Genomic DNA, 22,224 nt, shown 5'->3' on the forward strand with positions numbered 1-22,224 from the left:
CATGGAGGATACCATGGAGTACCTATTTCACGTTTTACCATAAAAGCCAGAGTAAATTAATTACTTATCTGCCTATATATTGTATGCCATGAATATGAAATGGACTGTTTTTAGCAAACTGTGTTAATTCTACATTTAATCAGTGATAAAATAAGTAATATTTAAATAAATTTTTTTAAATGTATTTTCAATAATTTACTTTTAGCGATTAAAATAAGGATAGTTTTATATTTAAGTGCAAATCATTTACGTAAGTCAATGGCAAATAATTTGACAACAAATCAATCAATCAATCAATCAATCAATTAGCTTATAAAGCGCTATTTCCGCGATGTTCAACAGCGCTCCTCAAGGAATTTTGAAAACAGATGGGTCTTGAGATCGGCTCTGAACTTCGCAAGTGATGGAGAAGTAGTCAGAGAAGTAGGTAGAGTTCCAGAGAAAAGGACCAGAAAAAGCAAAAGCAGATTTGGCAAAAGAGACAAATGACAAATGTTTAAAAATATTTTATTAAAAATTGCAAATGAAATGAAATGAAATGATATCTTTTTTCCATTGAAACTTCAAATTGATATAGCATTATCTAAGGTTTATCTCAAAAAAATTTATATTTTGTATGAAAAAATGAATTAGATAAAAAAATGATGAATATATAAAAAGGTATAATGAACATTTTTTAATAATGGGGTTTAATATATTTACAATATTAAAAATTTTTTGTCGTCAGCATAATTTTAAAAACTAATTATGAAAGAAATAAAAAATTAAAGGCCAATTGTTTAATGTTTTGAATGAAAAAACAAATTCCAAAACAATGAAGAATTGAAATAATTGTTAATACATTATTGTTTCAATTGAATAAATCAAATGTGAAAACTCAATTGGAAATGAAATATGATTGAAGTATGTTAAAGTATGTTGAAATATGTTGAAAATAATGATTTCATAGATAAAAAAATAAAAGAAATATAAAATAATAAAGATGTTAGAGTGACGGGTTTTATGAAAAGGTTAACTTATGAAATTTAGAACGGATTTTTATTTGATTTGTGGTTTTTGCGAAATGAGATGAACGTACATTTATTTATGTTTTTGCAATAAGTCTAAGTCATATAATTAGAATAAATATAACGGCCTTTGCTCATTTTTGACGGTCGAACAAGGAGCTTACTTCCGGAAGGAAATTGAAGGATGATTTTTTTATCGCCCAAGTCAAAAGTTACGATCGTATATTTACTAATTTCGGAATATTGCTTTTATTTAAAATTTCAAAATGTTTTAAAAGGTGATACTAGATGCTGTTTTAAGATAGATATTGCTGTATGACGGTAAAATATCTTTTTGCATTTCAAATAAAAAAAATTTTTTGTGAACCACCAACAACACTTAACTCATTAACTGTAGCAACACTAAACGACGACTAATTAGTAATTAAATTACTAAACTCTAATAATTAAACTAAAACTAAACTCTACTGATTCTAATTACTAATTGAAATAAATAACAGATAACACTAACAAACATTAACAGATTAGACTACTAGAAACTACCAACCATTACACTAGCAGGCCGCATAACGTTGAAAAATGCGGAAGCGCGCGCGCTGAACTTTAACGAATTTTTCTGAAAGTGAATTTACATTGTTATCGCAAACTCGCGTTTTCGTCGTCGTTATTTTTGTTTATTTTTCGAAAATGCGCCCATCTATATAATTTTTGGTTGTTATGAGCGATAAAAGAAATGTGTATTATTATAAAAATATTTGTTGCAGACTATTCGCTACGGGGTTGGTGTATTTTAATTTTTTTTTTAAATTAGTTAAACATGGACAACACCGATTTTTTTTGAAGAAATGTGATAATTAACCATTTATTAACATTCTGTCAAAATATTTTTGAAATTAGAGTAATATGAAATTTTGTATGGATTTTTTTCCGCGTGCATCGTCGGTCACGAAAATGCATTGTATTGGCTGTGTTTTTTTATAAGAATGTTCATAACTGCTAAGTTTCATGAGCAACACCAATTTTTTTTTGAAGAAATGTAATAATTAACCATATATTAACATTCTGTAAAAATATTTTTGAAATTAGATTATAATGAAATTTTTTATGGATTTTTTTCCGCGTGCACCTCTCGGTCAAGAAATTCAAAATGCGTTGTTTGAGTTGTATTGGTAGTTTTTTCATTAGAATGTTCGTAACTGCTAGCAACAACGACAATTTTTGAAGAAATGTGATAAATAACCATTTAACATTCTGTAAAAATATTTTTGTAATTACAATATGATAAAAAGTTTTTTGATTTTTTCCCTTGATTAAAAATGCATTGGTTGTCTGTGTTTTTGGAATAGAATGGTCATAACTATTAAGTTTCCTGCTTGATTATTATTATTATATTATATATTATATTATATATATATAATATATTATTATTATTAATTTTTTAAGAAATGTGATAAATAATCATATATTAACATTCTGTAATAATATTTTTGAAATTGTGATTACACTACTACATACTACTACTACACTAACAGCACTTGTTCCTAAGATCCTAAATTCTATTGCTTGATTAGTTTTAAAATTTTTATTTACAATGCTTAGGTCTGGGAATAAAAAATATACTAAATTAAATAAATATATTAAACAACTTATCAATCAATTTTATAAAATAAACAATTTTGTAATTTGTTCAATTCAAGCTTCAAACTCCCCAAGCTAACTTGTAATTTAATTAAAATTTATTAATTATAAGTGATTTAAACTAAATTTTTTTTCATTTAATGTTTTACAAAATATTCCTCATTCTTAAATTGTAGTACATGTTGTTATTAAATTTATTAAAGATAATGTGTGATTCCAGTGATTCATCAATCCATGACTTGTTAGATCATGATTATTCAGTTTTAAAGAATTCCCATCACCATAACCAATGAGGTTTGTAAAAATTGTATTTTTAATTTATTATATTTTATGCACTTAGAATGTTGTGTTATTAATTATTATCATTAATTTATTAAATGCTGTGCATACCTATGGCAAGTAAATAAAATAATTAAGCATAGAAATAGCCACAATCAAATTAATTTATATAGGTATGAGTATAATTTGGATAATAATAACTAAAAATATCGGTATCATTGAAAATGGATAAAGTCATAAATAAAAAAATAAATCATAAATTGCTAAAAATAATAGTTCCAGTAAGATTTTGCCTTACACCTACATCTTTTTTTCATTCTTATATTATAATAAATGTTTGTTATCAAATATATCAAGGATTGATTTCTCAATCCATGACTAGATTGAATGTCATGATGCTACAGTTCCAGAGGATCCCCATCACCATTAGTCAATAAGGTTTTTAGAAATCACCCCAGGCATACCATCAATGTTTTGTAGCCACCTTTTAATGTAGTGTTAATAAAATGACATTGAGAATAGTTATTTAAAACAATCTTATTAAAATTATTGAACAGGTATGACAAGATTAGTTTCTTAATGTCCTAGTGTGAGGAAGATGTAAGCCATATGTCCAAAGATAATCATATGCCTTATGCCCATACAAATGCAGTGTCAACGCGAATGATTTTTGATCAGAGTCATATGTTCTAATTTTTTTACTTTTCCAGAAATTTTTCTGTTAATTTATTTGTTACATTAAATACTTGATGTGTATTTCTTATAAAAACTTGATTATGCCAATTCAGTTAAATTGTTAAGCATTAATATAAAATTGACTCTTCTTGTTATGGTGATTGGTATGATGATGATGATCCCAGTCCTAAGCAGGGTTTATTATTCACAATGTCATTATGCCCTTTCTAAGTTTTAATAAAATACATGGAATATTGTTGAATGCATTTTATATTTTTTGTGTAGATAAGAATGTTGCAATGTACAATGATGTTGTGAATTGCTTCCTTGTGTAACTGATGACATATAAATATAACTAACTTGAAAACATGGGAATGCTTTCTTCAGCATTACCTTCCTTTCTTCATCATAACCCTTATAATCTTTATTACAGAAATTGTCACTGCATATTCTTGCATTTTTTGATGGATATATAAAGGTTATATTCAATTCCTATCAAATAACTGACAAAATATCATACGCAGGCAGAACTAAATAAAGAAATAGATAGATATATACACGTAGTTATAATACATTTATAATGTTGTATTTACACATTCAAATTGTACAATTGTGTTATGGTGTAGTCTCAAATTATTTTGAATTCTCTCAGAAAATTTTAAACGTTTTACTACACTATATATACTAGTTATTTTTATCAACAATTTAAAAATTTTATGAATAATTAAAAAAAAATTTTAAATTGATTTCGTTGCGATATCGATAATGATTTTTGTGACCTGACTGATTAAAAAGCATCAAAGAAAGTTAAAATAGGATGGAGAATTTGTTATATCGGGATATTCGTTTAAAAAGCGAGCAAAATTTTAATATAAAAGCGCTTATAAATCTATGCATATTGGCTCAGCTTGGCTTGGCTCGGCTTGGAATCGGATGTTAAGCAAGGTGTGGTCTTAAACTATTTTGAATTTTCCCCGAAAAATTTGATCTGCGTGCGTACATATATAGCAATGATTACTGTTGTTTTTATAATGAATTTATAAAATATATAAATATAGCGAGCAAAATTTTAACATAAAAGCGCTTATAAATCTAAGCATATTGGCTCAGCATGGCTTGGCTCAGCTTGGAATCGGATGTCAAGCAAGGTGTGGTCTCAAACTATTTTGAATTCTCCCCGAAAAATTTGAACTGCGTGCGTACATATATAGTAATGGCTACTGTTGTTTTTTAGTAATGGCTACTGTTGTTTTTTATAATGAATTTATAAAATATATAAATATAGCGATCAAAATATTAACATAAAAGCGCTTATAAATCTATGCATATTGGCTCAGCATGGCTTGGCTCGGCTTGGAATCGGATGTTAAGCAAGGTGTGGTCTCAAACTATTTTGAATTCTCCCCGAAAAATTTGAACTGCGTGCGTACATATATAGTAATGGCTACTGTTGTTTTTTAGTAATGGCTACTGTTGTTTTTTATAATGAATTTATAAAATATATAAATATAGCGATCAAAATATTAACATAAAAGCGCTTATAAATCTATGCATATTGGCTCAGCATGGCTTGGCTCGGCTTGGAATCGGATGTTAAGCAAGGTGTGGTCTCAAACTATTTTGAATTCTCCCCGAAAAATTTGAACTGCGTGCTTACATATATAGCACTGATTACTGTTGCTTTTATAATGAATTTTTATTATATATATATATAAAGTGACTGGAATCCATGTATACAAATAATTAAATTATATTATATTAGATTATATGTTTATATGAAAAGCAATATAGCAGATTCAACCAGCCAACCAGAAAGTTTCGAAGGCGTTCGTTCGATGACTTCAATTTAGTACGGTTAGCATTGTGGTTAAGACTGTATAATAGTGCAGTATATACATTAAACGTTTTTTACTGATGCGAATGATTGAAATGATGAGAATGTATGGTTGAAACGAGTATAAATAGAGGAGCTGGACAACATGAAAATCAGATCAGCATTCTGCCTCGCTTGAAGCAGTCTGTCTGATCTCATTTATTTTGTTTTTAAATTTTTTTTATTTATTTTATTATATAGAGTTATATAAAGTTATATAGAGTTATATAGTGTTATATAGAGTTATATAGAGTTTGCATGTTTTTAGGTGGTTTGAATGTTTTTAGGTGGTATTTTTTTAATTTTAGGTGGGTTCTTTAACGGTTGCTCTTACATACATCATGTTTGTTTGTGTGGTAGTATTTTATGTTCTGTTTTACTCCTTTTTCTCTTTCTTCATGAGTCTTGAGTTAAGTTAATAAGCATAGGTAGGTGAGGTAAAAATTAATTTATTATATAGGTAGGCTAGGGCATAAGGTAATTTAGGGACTCCTATTCTTTTACTCTACTTGGTGGTGTGATTTTTGTTTTGTGTTTTTTTTTGTTTTGTTTCATATCATACATTCAGCAGGTACGCGGTGGTTCCTGGTTTTAGTGGTATTTTCATTGATTGAATGTGGTAGTATGCATGGTTATATAGAGTTATATTGAGTTATATAGAGTTAGGTTGAGGTTATTTTCATTTAAATTGAATAAATAAGATTTTCCCATTCATTTAGGTTTTTCAGGTTCATTTATCCAGGTTGAAGCTTCCAGAGGAGTTCATCGTGGACGATCAGAATGGTTGTGATGTCACGCTACGTTCGTTCATTCGGTGGCAAAGAATGCACGCCCTGCTGGGGTACATTTTACGGTTTCTTTGCGGTTCTTTTTTTGCCAGTTGGCTGGCTTTTCCGACGGGTTTCACCGCGGCTCGTTTTTCTATTTTTATTTAAATTAGTCAAATAAGATTTTTCCATTTCATCCATTTTATTCAGGTTGAAGCTTCCAAAGGAATTCATCGTGGAAGATGTCAGGCTACGTTCGTTTATTCAGTGGCAAAGAAGATACGCCTGGCTGGGATACGTTTTATTCTTTTTTCTCTGTTTTTCTCTGTAATTTAACATTAAGTAAGAATGCTCACAGGCACACGCACATACACACAATTACATTAAGTAGCTATATAGGTAGGTTAGATAGGCATAATTTTAATTGTAGGTAGGATAGATAGGAAGCATCCAACACTAATGTAGTTGAATAGGTAGGCAGCGTAAGTTTATCTCTTTTATTTTTTCTCGCACCACATTACACGCATCAGCGTATTATACACACACACAAATACATACATAAACACATATTAGTATTTGAGCGTTATTTTATTTTCATTACACATTCTAATTTATTATTACTAAGGTTGAGAGTAATTTAATTTCATAGGTAGTTAAAAGCAATAATTTAATTCTAGGAACAATCTTGTAATTTAAATTAAATAAACGCTATAAGTTTATCGAGAGGTAAGTTAGTTATTAAGTTTTACATTATTATTATTAGGTTGGAGCCCAAGGCATAACGTAGGTGGTAGGGTGGGTGCCGAAAGACCAATGAATTGGGCTCTTCAGTTTTGTAATTTTAGGTAAGCTAGGGCCATAATGTAATGAATAGGTAAGTTAAGGCTACGTTGTAACACACACTCATTAATAAATTTAGGGTTTAAGTTTTCTATTATTACTAAGTTGGAGCCCAAGGCATTACGTAGGTGGTGGGGTGGGTGCCGACTGGCAAATGAATTGGGCTCTTGAGTTTTTTTGTAATTTTAGGTAAGCTAGGGCTTAATTGCAATGAATAGGTAAGTTGAGGGTACGATAGCCGATAGACTCTGAATTTCGAAGTCTGTTGTCAGAGGTAAGCCTTGGTGGCCAGTGGTGTACCGGCAATGGTTTACTATCCGGACGGCAATGGTTTACTATCTGCACGGTAATGATTTACCATGCGGCACGGCCATAGTCTACTACCCGCACGGCTTCCGGACGGCAAATGGTTTACTATCCGTACGGCAATAGTCTACTATCCGCACGGCAATGGTTTTCTATCCGGTGCCCTGGCTGTCGGTGAACCTCTGTGCAAGGAGGAAGAATGAAGGGGGACTTTCGACTATCGTACCATTAACAATTTAATATAGATTAGTTAAGGTAATTGAATAGGTAGATAGGATTATTTTTATTAAGCAATTTGAGATGCAGGCACCGCTAAGCTTTCTGATGAGAATCTACTCTTTCTCTATCTTTCTCCAACACGGGCTGTGTTTCAACAATCTCGAGGAGGACTGGCACCAGTTTTGGAGGACAACGTAGGAACCGGACCGCATTCAACATTCTGCCTTTGTCGAATGGACGACGGTAAGTTTTTTTTACATTTTACTTTATTATTTTAAAATTTTATTTATTTGACATTATTTTCATTTTATAATTTAATTTTTTTTGCTTCTAAGCTTTTAACATTCATTTACTACTACGCAAATAAAAAAATTTTGTTTACAGAACGACGAGAGGTGGGCAGTGGTGGGAGTCAGCACGTTTTAGATGGTGGTCTCATGATGATTTACATATGATGATGGTGGTGTAAGAAGAATCAGCTCGTTGGCTGTTCGACTGATACTCTGAAGTTCGGATGGTATTTTGTGTGCCGACCAGATGGTGGTGGTCGGTGCAATGGAAAGTACAGTAACGACGATTTTTGAAGTAAGGTTTAGTTTCGTTTTTTATTTTTCTCATTCGTTCATTTTATCACTCAACCTTTTAAATTATTCTTCTATTAATTGATTCATTATGTGAATCATTGATTTATTAATTAATTAATTCATTCACTCATTCATTCAACCAATTATTCAATCATTCAGTTAATCATTTATTCGATCGTTCCTTTGTTCCGTGATTTACTAATACGCTATTAAAAAAATGTCTACAGAATGATGAGAGGTGGGCTGTGGTGGGCATCAGCACGTTTCAGATGGAGGTCTTATGATGATCGTTCCGATGACAAATCGAAGATAATGTTAAATGTAAATTTGTTTTTGTCTCATTGTACCTTTGAAAGTACTCGAATTTGAACAACACACATCAATACAACACATACATACATAACATCCATTCATTCGGTGTCGTTGTTGCTATGTTTCTCTTCAACTTTATATTTTCTTTACCGTGAACCGGGCTTTAATTTAATTCATAGGTAAGTTAGGGACTGAGATGAGTTAAACAATTGGCTAGGGCTTGACATTAATTAAAAAGCTTCAAGTAAAATAAAAACGCTAAAATATGTTAAATAAAATACTTGAAACATTTAAAACGAGAAATACAAATTGGTAGGTAAGTGAGTTGAGTCAAGTAAGCTAGGGCCCTGAGAGTAATTTTATTATAGGTAGGTGACTGACTATTATTCTTGCGACTTCTTACTAGTTTTGTGTGATGTGTTTGTTTTCGCTTCACAATACCACACCAACAAAACAAACTACATTTCATTCTCGTCGTCGCCTTAAATTGTACCTTTTTTTTAACAATCTTTTTATTAATGTCTATTTATTTATTAAATGTTGACTGGTTTCTAGTTTTTTTTAATTTGGTTATATAATTTTTGGATATTTCTTGATTAACTTTGTGTATATGCATGTATAAATAATTACTGTTTGGTATGTTGATTTAGCCATTATGTTATGCTGTGAACTATTCTTGCTAAATGTTATTGTTACGTGAATCATTCTTAGAGAACTACTAACGAGTGTGTATGATAATAATGGGTAATAATTATTTTTTATCGGTCGATATTTTGTTATATTTGTTTATTTAAAATACGAATTTAAAAAAAAATGACATTTTAAAATTTTAATTAACCGTCACTTTTCATTTTTGAATGAATTCAAATAAAAGCAACTACTGTGTTTTTCTTTCTTTACTAAAATCTCGAAATTGTTTTTAGATCTGTACGGTTAACTGTTTGTTCGAGTTTGAACAGGCCTTGCAAATTTTTTTTATTGTTTTTATTTTTGTTTATTTGGTTCATTCAATTTAGTTGATTGATTGATCGGTTGGTTGATTGATTGACTGACAGACTGACTGACTGGCTGGTTGGCTGGCTGGCTGGCTGGCTGGCTGACCGACCGACCGACTGACTGATTGTTTGATTGATTTATCTCATAGTATTGTATACATGAGAAAAAATCCGATTAAGCCAACCTACGGCTTCAGTAAGCCACTGTTTTTCACCTGACAAAAGCAATTTCTATATTTATACTGACAAAAATAATTGTGATATGAATATATTGATTTATTTAAAGCATTATATGTACAAAAAAGTGTTATCGTAAGAGTTCTATGAAACCCTGTAAGCCAACGTATGATTTCAGCAGCCAGTTTTTTATGAGCACCAGCAGAATGTAAAATATTCATTGAATATAATGAAGATAGTTGTTCAAATAACAATTTTGATTTATTTAGGCCGTTTATTCCATGAGCAAACCAATTTTTAACATGATCGAATAGTGTAAAAAAAAGGGTGACTATAGTTCAATCCTACTAAGCCAACCTTCGGCTTCAGTAAGCCACCGGATTTCACCGGACCAAAAGCAATTTTTATATTCAAAATAACAAAAATAATTTAATAATACATAATTCTATTAATCATTATTAAAATTAAATAGAATTACTACAATGTTTTTAGCATATTAAATCAAGTAAATATTTCATTTAGCTTGCTCGTTAAAATCCATGCAATTTCGTAAGCCAACAATCCAAGCACGACAAATAGCCCGACCGATAGATCGAATTGATCGATTAGTCCTATTATTCTAGTTATGTGGTTTGGAGCAAGGGGAGACATTACTGAAAATAATTAAAAGTTGAAAAAATTGAGGTTCTTTGCATATCCCTGCTTCAACCCATAAGAAGGTGTGGTATGCTGGTAAATAGGCCTCTCCTTGGTCTAAGTAAACAAAAATAATGATTATTAAATCCATTAAATGTATCTGTTATATGTTCTTTGAGATTTAATAAATCTTCATTGGCCAACCTTTTAAAAACATTTGAACCTACTGATTCAGTATTCATTTTATGTTGCTCGGTTTCCATTTTTAATTGCCTCTCTGTTACATGACAAATCTGTTTATTAAATGTTAGGAATGGTTTATTGGTAGCCGTCTGTTATTGGCACTGTTGTTAATGATTGTCAATGCATTGTTCCTGTTGTTATTCAATTGTAATATATGTGTTCTTGTATACTGTTTTATGATGATGATATAGAAAAAGCATAAAGCAAAAATTTTTATAAATCATTTATTTAAATAACCTTGACGACACCACGAGAAGGAAAAACCAAACCACCGTCGTCCTTTAATATAAGTAGTTGTTGGTAAAACATGGCGACTCTACCTTTTGTTTCAACAAGTGCAAGCCTGCATTGATTACAATCTATCATCTGGGTTACTTTTCGAACCACCCATCCACAATATATGCCACTGCATTATCGATAATGGTTGACATTGTGTTTTGATTTAGAAACTCCAGTTCTAAATTAGTTTCCTCAAAAATATGTTGAAATTGTTCTTCGGGTATTTTAAATTCAGAATCTTCTATTAATTGTTCCTGTACATTGCCTGAAAAATTAGATAATGATCTTTTAAAAGGTATGTAATTTTAATTTTTGAATAACCTGTTTTCCCAGGGACAATCCCACATCTGAAATAAACTCGTTTAAAGATGGTTTCCAACTGTTGTACATTGGGATTGTCATTGCATTTTCCTAAGTTAAATTATAATAAACGAAGTTAAAGTGTTTTAAAAATTACTTTATATAATTTCAAACCTGCACTTCTGATGAAGTTGAAGAACAATTACAGATGATCCTGACTGAATTTTTACGTTAGAATAAATTTTTGGGTTGGAAGCAATGATACAATTTCAACAAAAAATGTTTAGTGAAAAAATAGTTTCTAATTTATAAAATTTTCTTACCGGAATTTGCAACCAATAATAATAAAACTGAAATTTTTAACACTTGGTGGCTTAAAATTTAACACAATCTTGATAATATATAGATATAAAAATACGAACCAAATTTACGCTTGACATCACATCAGTTATTAACGTTGCAGAAATATTATCGGAAACTAACTTTACATCTGAAGAAGGCTAAAAATACAAAATGTTTAAATTATGATAGAACCAGATTATTAGTTACGAACTTAAAAAATTAAAATAAATTTATTTTTTGTATATAATAAATCATAACATAAATAAAGAACACTTCAGAAAAATTATATCTTATAAATTATATCGTAATTTCAAAATTATAACTTTAAAAACATTTAAATTATACAACTGAAACTTGAAATGATTGGTTTTTATATACGTATTCTTTTTCTATATCATCATCATAAAAAAGTATACAAGAACACATATATTACAATTGAATAACAACAGGAACAATGCATTAACAATCATTAACAACATTGCCAATAACAGACGGCTACCAATAAACTATTCCTAACATTTAATAAACAGATTTGTCATGCAACAGAAAGGCAATTAAAAATTGAAACCGAGCAACATAAAATGAATACTGAATCGGTAGTTTAAAATGTTTTTCAAATGTGACAATTTGGATTTATAAAATTTTGATTGTCGCCAAAAAGCAGCAATTAATTTCCAAAAAATTGATATCACAAAATGAAAAGGTATGCTAAATTATATACATTAAAAACTATCGCAAATGTATAACATAAAAATAGATAATAAAAAATAATAAAATAGAAGCATGGTTTAAATCTCAATACAAAAAATGAATATATACATCGATTTGATTTTTTCACTTATTACTATATAGTTCTATCTTTTTATAGTTTTGTTTATTTTTAATCGAAATAAAAAGATTTTTTCAATGTCCTAATTGTATTTCCTTCTTGGAATTGAATGAAAAACAGGTAGTTTTAAAATAACGAGTCATAAAAAGTTTAATACATTCATTAGTCATCTGAAGAACTTTGATATTTTATTGATGAAAACCTCAAAAATGAACGAAATAAATGGAAAGAAAATGCTCTAATTATTTTCAAATTTATTGTATCACAAAGTTTATTGATAAAAATGGTAGATAAAAACTAAAAAAATAAAATTCAAAAAAGAAAAATTAAAGAAGAAAAGATTAATCTGTAAACCATAACAAAAGTGATTACGTATTATAATGTAAAATGTAAATGGAATATAATGGAATATAATATAATAGAATGTAAAAATGACTTGAAAAAAATTGATATCACAAAATGAAAAGGTATGCTAAATTATATACATTAAAAACTATCGCAGATGTATAACATAAAAAAAATAGATAATAAAAAATAATAAAATAAATTAACTTCACGCATACATAAAAATAAAACGTTCAAAAAATGGAAAAAGTTTAAATTGAAGTTTAAACGGATATATTTACATCAAAGGAATGAAAGTCACTTTCTTTTTCTCCCAACGACAATTTCTGCAAACGTTCGCGTGTTTTTGTCCTTGTTCCTCCTGTTACTGAACCATTTCGACACTTGGGAATAAGCGATCCCACACTAACTGGCCAGGAATTCTCTCGTTTCCTGGTCAGGATACGGAAATGCTATGTGGTTCTGGTAATATTCTTTGAATTTTTGTGTCCTTTCTTTTGTCATGTACACACGTCTTTTACCATTTTTTGACGTGGCGTAAACTTGTATGTTGTTGTCATCAGCATTTGGAGTTGAAGTAGCGGTTGTACTGGTAGATGGGGGGACGTTGCAGTTGAAGTACTTGGTGCGACTAATGTGGAGTCAAGTTAAATGCTGTTGACTTCAGCGTTTGGATTTGAAGTGGTAGGTGTGAAGTATGCCATTGTTGGTTTGGTTGGAAATTAATTGCTGCTTGTTGAGTTGGTGTAAGATAATACGTTGGTTGTTGGATTGGTTTGAAATTTTGTGTAGATGGTTGATTTTATGTGAAAAAATAAGCAGACGTTTGGGTTGGTGAACAATAATAATATGTAGAAGGTTGGTTGTATGCGCAATATTATGAGGATGGTTGATTGTATAAAGAATAGGTTGGTTGTTGATCGTTTGGTGCTGAATGAGTTGGTTGTTGGATAGGCGGGGAGTAAGTATACAAAATTAGACAATTTGGATTTATAAAATTTTGATTGTCGCCAAAAAAATTTAAATTTGTTGTCGTTTGCATGAAAGTTTGTTGATCGACAAATCGTTGTTGATCAGTATTGGTTGATTTGCGAAAAAGACATCATGAACATATATTTGAACATCATGAACATGTGGTTGAAAGAGCCAGAGTACCAGAACCATCTTGCAAGAAATACATCATTCGACCAAAATGTAAGGTTGAAGATGAAGGCAGCGGTTACCGTCAGTCTCCAGGGAAACAACATGAGCATAACAGGGCTGTCTGCTTGACTCCCTAGATAAATATGCACTTTTGTAAATATGTATATTCTTTGTAAACATCTATATATGTATATTTTTTGTAAATATCTATACATGTATATTCCTTGTGATCATGGATATACATATATTTTATATTTTTTTTAAAGTGAACAACATTTTTATGAGAGCATACAGTCGTCGTCCAAATTAGGCAGGTTTCTCTATCAGTATTTATTGCCTGTATGCATTTTATATTATTTACATGTGATTGTATTTTAAGCCAACAAAAAAAATTATTCGCGGTTTACTTGTTGTCTTTGTTTACTTGTTACACAATCAATATTGTGTAATTAAAAAACAAAGGAATAAGCCAGATGGAAAAAATGATAATGTAACCTGTTATCAATATTTAAAAATTGACAAAATATAATTTCAATTACAAACTTAATAAAAAGTTTCCCAAAAAAGCGAAAAACACGCTAGCTCCAACGACGGTATTATTTTTTAAGATATAAATAATTTGCTGATAAAACAACCATGGTGACCTTTATGACTAAAAAATATCAAACAACTAATCCCAAATTCTGTCAATCCCATTATTGAGACGAAAGACACAAAACGTTGCATATTTTTAACCTAAAGAAATGATTTATTATTTACTGGTATAACCGATACTTCATACAAGAATTGGCTATGGTAAGTTTTAAACAGAAAATGGTATAAAAAATTTTTGTGTGTGATCTAATTTTCAGTTCTTTTATACAATATGATTTATTTTTAGAGATTTCGCATTGAGATATTAAAAGTAAGAGTCAAGTGCGTTAAGTTTTAGAAAGTAACTGTGAAAAATTAAGACATGATCTGACGTATGATAAAAAAAAAAAAAAAGTAAAACGGAGTTGATATGGTTTTCACTAATATTGAGCCATAAAAATTCAAACACGCAACAACCAAATGTATATTCAGTGGTTTAACTATTGTGAGTTTATTAATAGCAATATATTTTCTTGTGTTTAAAATTTAAAATAATATGTATGTAGGAAATTTATTTAAAGTTGTTGATAGTAAAGAACGTTCAGCTGTGGTTTAATCGCAGAAATGCATGATTTATTATCATGAATCACATCGATTCGCTCTCTTTTATTTCGGTTTCGTGTATTTCTATCTGAATAAAATATAATGGAACTTAATGAAAATTTGTGCAATACCAGCATTTTTTTATTGTTTGATTCGATTGCAATTGTTTCGCTTAGCATGTCACAGATTCATCATTGTTTTTTCGTATGTAGACAATATTTACTTCTCAATAATAAATTTTTATTTTTTTATTTTTTAATTTCTTCTTATTATTTTTTGTATATTAAGATTATTAGCAGCATATTTTATCAAAGTGTTAAATATAAAATAAAAATTCTATTAAAATGAAACAGCGGTGATAACGAAACAATTGAGAATCTTGTTTTGATGGTGATTAGTGAGTATTATTTTTATTGCAACCAATCAATCAATCGATCAATCAATTAATCAACAATCAATCAATCAGTCAGTCAGTCAGCCAGCCAGCTAGCCAGCCAACCAGCCAATCAATCAATTAATCAATCAATCAATCAATCAATCAATCAATCAATCAATCAATCAATCAATCAATCAATCAATCAATCAATCAATCAATCAATCAACCAACCAATCAATCAATCAATCAATCAATCAATCAATCAATTAGCTTATAAAGTGCTATTTCCGTGATGTTCCAGTAAGATTGCACCAGTAAGATTTTATCGAGTGTTTCTTTGCAAACTTGTAGAACTATGAAACATCGTTATTCATGTAAATATGTACTTAATCATTATCTGTTGTATTCATTGAAAAAATATTTTGAAAGCAAAAAGTTCACTCAAGTGAATCTAATCACGCTATTAATAACTATTGGCTTAGATGTGTTCTTAATATATTGGAGAGTATAAATTTGTAACATTTTTTCCAGTTGCAATTGTGAGAATGCTGCTGAAATATTTAATAGCATTATTGGCAGAAGGGTTTGTGCAGGTTAGTTTAGAATCTTTTTCCTGTTTCAAAAAGTTCCGTAATTGTCGCGGCCAGGCAGTTTGTTTCCGCAATTCTTTTTACAAAACTCAAACATTCCAAACTTATCTCTGGGATCAAGCATTCATCCTGTGCTCCCACATGTGCTCCAAAGATGACAAGTGTATGGGATAAAACATCTGGAAGAACACTCCAAACCGGTGTGACTTGACGTCAGGATATAATTGGGCTAGTTTTGCTGTCGATCCGTTGTGCTGCTACTTTGTTAAGAAAGGTTATTTAAATAATTACAGGCTTTAATCTTGCTTAATATTAATTTGGCTTTTAATGTTAATTTCAAAAACGTAAAACCGTGAAAATGTTTGTTATATAAACATAAAAGTATAGACTGGAACTACACGTTGTATTTCAACGCTGTCATGCAAACTGCGTCGTACGTTGACGCAAACTGAAGATTAGAGGCAAAGCAACGATCAGCAAGTACAACTACCAAAATAATTGCATTCTTTGGATTTGGTGAATTTTTTTCAAATCATTTTTAGATTTAAATATTTATTATTAAAGTATACAACACATCACAAGTTTATATTTTTAGAGCTTATTTTAAAATTAAAAAACTAGACAGACGTTAAATCGTTGTCATTTTTAATCTTGTCACTATTTTAAAATGATGAAAATCTCAAGATTCAAGATATAAGGGCCGATCGATGGCTGCATCAATGGACATTAGGAGTTAATGGGCCTTTAACAGATCTCGGCAAAAAGGAAGCAAACAGTTACGAGGTTACAACAATATGTAATGCAGTGGCAGATCTAGACAACTTTGACGGGGGGGGGGCTAAAATTTTAAAAATGTCTAAATTTTTACGGGGGGAGCCAAAATTTTCTCTGGATGGGGCTGAGATTTGTTGATGGTTGTTAAATATTAGATCCGTTTTTGTAATGGGTCATACTTAAAACGAAACAATGTGTAAAAATCAATGAAGTAAAAGCCAGGAATAAACGTAAAAATTGGAACATGAAGCTAATTTGATTAATTTCAATCCATATATACGTCTTACTTTAAACATCTAGGAAACTTTTTTAAACCAGGGATTATTTTTTCAAAGAATCGATGAAAACCAAGACATACATAATACAAAAAAATGTCAGCAGAAAAAATATTTTAGAAAAAAGATAGTATATATATATACAATTAATGTTTTTTCCAGTTCGTATGCACATCAAGCATATAATCATTCAGCAAGATGTTGGACGCAAACCGTACTTTGTATGTACGCCAGAACCGACACAATATTCAAATTCAGGTTCACCTGTTTAATCAAATATTAATTTGTCACAGAAAAAACAAAACGCAAAAACATGATAATTTTATTCTTACCGCTGATTTCGTACAAAAAATATTGTTATTAAGAATAGTAAGAACTCAAAACTGTATAACCTTCAATATTTAATCCGCTTGAATCAATCGTGTAAAACAATTTCAATGGAGGAGCTTGGGACGATTTTACAAGGCACAACTATTAATCGAAAATTTAGTTTGATGATTTAATATAAAATTTTGCATGTCATAAGACTAATTCAAATGAATAATACAATTGAACTACATACGTAACTGAACAATGTAACAAATAAGATACTGTTCAAAACCAAATAATTGAATGTATTGCGTTAACCACTGATCAAAAATAGGCGAGATGTAATAAGTTTAAAACTGTAACGTCACTTTTAAACTTAAAGAATATCTAACTTCTCTTAGGGTGTGCATTTCAGTGTATTGAAGGAGAATTCTTGAGTTAACACAGTGTGTCCAGTAGGTACCTAATGCTAAAACTGTTGATTCGTTTTTAGTTGTATCATCCAAAGCATAACACTTGTTGTCTTCATCAACTTTGCAATTATCTTTGTGCAGAATGTTAACGTCACTTGGCTTTTTAAACTGAGTCGTTATTTGGTTTGTTATTATTACCTGAGTGATGCATTTTAAGTTTTGTAATTATGTGCACTGAGTATTCACATTAACATTTTTTTAGTCAAACATTTCTCATGAATGTTTCCAACAAAAATTAATCCAAAGAGAAAAACATATTAGACGTAATGATCTTCAAAATGTTTCTAAGTTTGAACACTGAGCAAATTAGCATTCAAAGATTTTTCAAGACACATCCAAGCACAAACAGATAACGACACATCTTCAAATAAAATAGATGTGCGCGTGAAATGAATTTCATTACTTCAACAATATCTTTGACCCAAAACCATCGAAATGTTTGAATGTATAAACAATGTATACCAATTTGTTTATTAATTATAAATATGGAGGTAGATAAAATCAAAACAACTAATCAATGCAATTTAGGGTAAGGCATTCACTCCACCAGTACACGTTCATGCACAAACATTTTAAAAAATTTTGTCGACATATAGCATTAGGCACAAAAAGCCATTAAATTGTAATAAATATGTAAAATACTCCATGTTTTATTTGTTATCTCATGCTATAAAATTTACGCAAATCGACTTCATGTTTGATAAGGACAATATGATAATGAAGAAACGGAAATAAATTATCACAAAACTGTTTATAATGAATGACAAGTTAACAAACGGGAATGTGAAAGGAGGATGCCAGATGTTTGAGCTGCGTGGCCTGCCTTGTCAGCACCTTGTTCCTTTCAAATATGTTGCTCCTTATGCTGGCATTAAATTCTCTTCTTATTAATGAAGCAATGGAGTCCAGTATTATAAGGCCTACATTGTGCATCACTACAAAATCCTCCAATGAATCTAGTCTAAAAAAGGTTTCATTGTGAAAAATTGTAAGAAAGAAAGGACGAAACATTTCTTACAGCACAAATTTATTTATTTGTGTGTTACATGAATCTAGTGAAACAAACAACAACCTGTTCACCAAGCTTTGCAGGGATCTTTCTCTGAAAACATAAACTTTGGAAACCATATCCAACAACGATTGTTCATTCACATAAACATTTCCATATCTTGCTGAAGCAATCTCTAACAGTCTGTAATAATAGTTCAAACAAACATTTACTAACATAATAATTTAAATGTTACAAATTAACATTAAGAAAATTTTTCAACATTTTCACGATGAACAAATCAAACATTAGTTTGAAGAAATTATTAATTAAATGCAGTGAAAACCTAACAACTAAAGTATTCTGCCTTTTTTGTAACTGCAATCGTCGCCATTATGAAAAACAAAAATATTACACGAATCAAATTGCTAGTCAAACCAATGTAGAAACTTTTACAATCTTCCAGTAAATGAAAAAATAATACAAGCCTGTCAACATCGAAAGCTCCTTCTGTGTCTATGTATACAACTGATTTGTTAAGTTTTTTGCTGCAAGCATTTGATTGAATATTGGTTTCTCCACAACATAATCCCGATCCTGATGCAATGTTTAACTCTTTATTAAAGTTGTTCATTTCTATTGTAATGTTGTATTACTAAATTTGTTCCCATATAGCAAACCTTCGTCTGATAGCAGCTGAAGATGATTCTCACTGTTCTTTATTTGTTCATTGCCAACGTGCTCATTATTAAAAGTCAAATAATTCACCGACAGCATGAAACAAAACTGAGTCTTACCACATCCAGGTGGACCAGCAATCTGAGAAAATTAAACAACAAACTACAAACAAGTTGAAGACTCGACAGTGAATTTGCTGCTATTAAAAATTTAATTTTTTTTTAAATTATTAAAAAAAACCACAATTTAATGACTTCTGTGATTGAAGAGAACAATAATCCACCTTTTAGGACATCGTCCAGGGGTTTCAAACTCGTCATTAGAAATGAATTGAATTTATTTTTCTCCAATAAATCAAGTGCCTGAAAAAAATGTTAACATTATATACAACAGACCTCTTAAAAATGAAAACCAGTTGCAAAGTTCCAACGATAAACAGAGAATAATATATTACCGTAAGATGCAGAGGCTTGCAAGCTTCACTAGCTTTCTCAATGATGTAAGTTGATGTCTGGATGCTAATCTTCAACATCATCATCAATTCCACTGCTGACTTGTTAAGAACATCCTGATAATGAATGAAATGAAAAATAAATTCATCATTTATATTTGAATTAAAGATGGCTAAAAAATGTAACATAAATTTAATTAAGGCTATAATAATATGCAATAATAATAATAATAATAATAATAATAATAATAATAATAATAATAATAACAACAACACACGTTTAGACGACATTAATAATAATAATAATAATAATATAGATAGAAGGTGCAAAAACAAAAATAATAACAAAAATGATATATAGCAAATACAATTATTTATGTAACACTAGTGATGATCATTAAATTTAAGGATAAATAATTAGTGCTACACCTCAGATGACTCAGCTCCATGTTAAGTATCAAAACCAATAATAAAATTAATAACTATAATATTATATTTCAACCATCATATCATGCAACATGAGTCAACAAGGTTTTTGCATTAGAGGCAGCATTATGTGATTCTTGCAGCATTTTTTGCAGATTCCAAATCTGTGTTGAGATTTTTTCTAACATGTACCGATTTTATGATAATCTAGATTTTTGTAAATCAAATTTTTAATTTAAATATACACAATTATAATTATAATCAAAATTGTGTTTAGTTTTAGATTCATTTGTTGAAGCAAATATTTTATTAATTTATCAATTGACATGCCTAGAACTTGTTCAAATCATCCTGATCCTTTCTGTTATGCATGCGGATCATTCACAACCAAAGCTCAACGACATTCTATTACTACATATCTAAAGAGATTTACAAATTACACTTTTGTTTTCTATTGGGAGATCAGGATAAGCCATGGGCTCCACATATTATCTGCATTACTTGTTCTAAGGGGTTAATGTGAAACCAAGTATTCAAATTGGCCATTCTGTCTACCTGAAAGAGTTGTATAAAAACATGAAAGTCCTCCTTGAAGTGATTCATTATGCAACTCATCAGTGGAACATCTGTGGAGATCTGAAAGTTAATGGTATGTGGATGGGTATGCAGGCAAGGTTCACCAAATATTGTTGCTTCCTGTGCAAATGGCTCTGCAAAAATGTCCTAGTTAACAAAACACCATTTGCATAAAGGAAGGAATCTAACATCTCCTTGATGCTTACCAGAAACTGGATACAACATGCCATTAAAAAAGAATTTTTTGCACTCCTATCTAGAATTTTTTTTCAAAAATCTCGGTATGGTGAGTGATAACAGGGAAAATGTTTTCACAAAAATATTTAGGTTTCCAAAATGCTAGTATATGAGATTACTGCTGGATATTGTATCATGATAACCCGGACTAAGGGCATGCCAGAAAATCATTCGCTAAGCATTTGTTATATGAAACTATGATATAAAAAGTTTGTAACCAGATTTTATTTTATTAAATTAAATTTAAATAGCAATTTTAAGATAGTACATAAAAGAATGTTGACATTTCCTATAAAACAATACAATTAAGCATTAGAATGCATTTTATGCTATAACTTTAAAAAACATTATGTGCCAGCAATGAAGAAAATACAAAATTGAAATCAGCATGAAAAATAAGTTCAGGACATTAGTTACCTTCTCCTTGCGACCTTACCAATCAAATTTAATAATTGGATCATGTATTGTATATTCTGAATAGATTGATAGAAAGATGATTAAAAAGATGTTGCAAGCTGTTTAATTGAATTTTAAAAATTACTCTTCATCTAATAAAATTTACAAACTTTGCAGCACAATAAACCATGCCTTGTCAATGATTCAACCAGACCTTTATCGAAACCTAAGCATCGCAATTTCTTAGACATTAACGAATATTCATTAATATTTCGGAACTTAGTTTCATAAATACTTTATATCCGCCATTCATCATCATTCAAAAGAGCTAATATATCATTTCAGACGCTAAATAAACCACATGCATACACAGGCTCACCGGTTTACTTTAAAGTTTAAACTATAAACATTTCGGAACTTTATACATAAATTTCACTTTAAGCAAAAAAGCTTAATCACTCAGTAAAGTATTCGAGTTTCTATTTACCAGAACTCACACATACTAATTTCACGTCACATGCTATTTCTCACAAGCATTTACGCGATTGTTCAAGAGCGCTTTGAGCAAAAAAGTGAGATTTTAGTGTAAATTATATTTTAATGATCCGTTATTTAGGCCCATTAAACATTTACCATCCATATATTACTCGTTTTTTCAAATTCAAACACAGAATCGATGATATGTAACGTAGCAAGCGAAATGAACTTCC

General features: G+C 29.9%; 4 protein-coding genes across 4 annotated transcripts; 1 reads left to right on the forward strand and 3 right to left on the reverse strand.

Moving 5' to 3' along the window:
- Positions 1 to 10,615: 10,615 nt before the first annotated feature.
- Positions 10,616 to 13,350, reverse strand: HELRODRAFT_162524 (hypothetical protein; the record flags this gene model as incomplete). Its single annotated transcript, XM_009024705.1, has 5 exons — positions 10,616 to 10,682; positions 10,927 to 11,095; positions 11,152 to 11,241; positions 13,057 to 13,078; positions 13,309 to 13,350. 5 exons carry the CDS (start codon positions 13,348 to 13,350, stop codon positions 10,616 to 10,618), a joined length of 390 nt encoding a protein of 129 aa, XP_009022953.1.
- Positions 13,351 to 13,750: 400 nt separating this feature from the next.
- Positions 13,751 to 16,843, forward strand: HELRODRAFT_162525 (hypothetical protein; the record flags this gene model as incomplete). The annotated part of the gene is made up of 2 exons (XM_009024706.1): positions 13,751 to 13,870; positions 16,616 to 16,843. 2 exons carry the CDS (start codon positions 13,751 to 13,753, stop codon positions 16,841 to 16,843), a joined length of 348 nt encoding a protein of 115 aa, XP_009022954.1.
- Positions 16,844 to 17,340: 497 nt separating this feature from the next.
- On the reverse strand, positions 17,341 to 18,989 carry HELRODRAFT_66822 (hypothetical protein; the record flags this gene model as incomplete). Its single annotated transcript, XM_009024229.1, has 4 exons — positions 17,341 to 17,451; positions 17,682 to 17,900; positions 18,540 to 18,723; positions 18,832 to 18,989. The coding sequence occupies 4 exons, from the start codon at positions 18,987 to 18,989 to the stop codon at positions 17,341 to 17,343; spliced, it is 672 nt and encodes a 223-aa protein (XP_009022477.1).
- A 526-nt stretch (positions 18,990 to 19,515) lies between these two features.
- On the reverse strand, positions 19,516 to 21,768 carry HELRODRAFT_146235 (hypothetical protein; the record flags this gene model as incomplete). Its single annotated transcript, XM_009024707.1, has 4 exons — positions 19,516 to 19,569; positions 19,683 to 19,790; positions 19,883 to 19,996; positions 21,685 to 21,768. Coding segments are annotated over 4 exons (360 nt in total), but the record flags the coding sequence as incomplete, so codon positions are not given.
- Between the last annotated feature and the right edge of the window lie 456 nt (positions 21,769 to 22,224).

This window comes from Helobdella robusta, assembly GCF_000326865.2.
Source record: "Helobdella robusta unplaced genomic scaffold HELROscaffold_4, whole genome shotgun sequence".
Lineage (NCBI taxonomy): Eukaryota > Metazoa > Annelida > Clitellata > Rhynchobdellida > Glossiphoniidae > Helobdella > Helobdella robusta.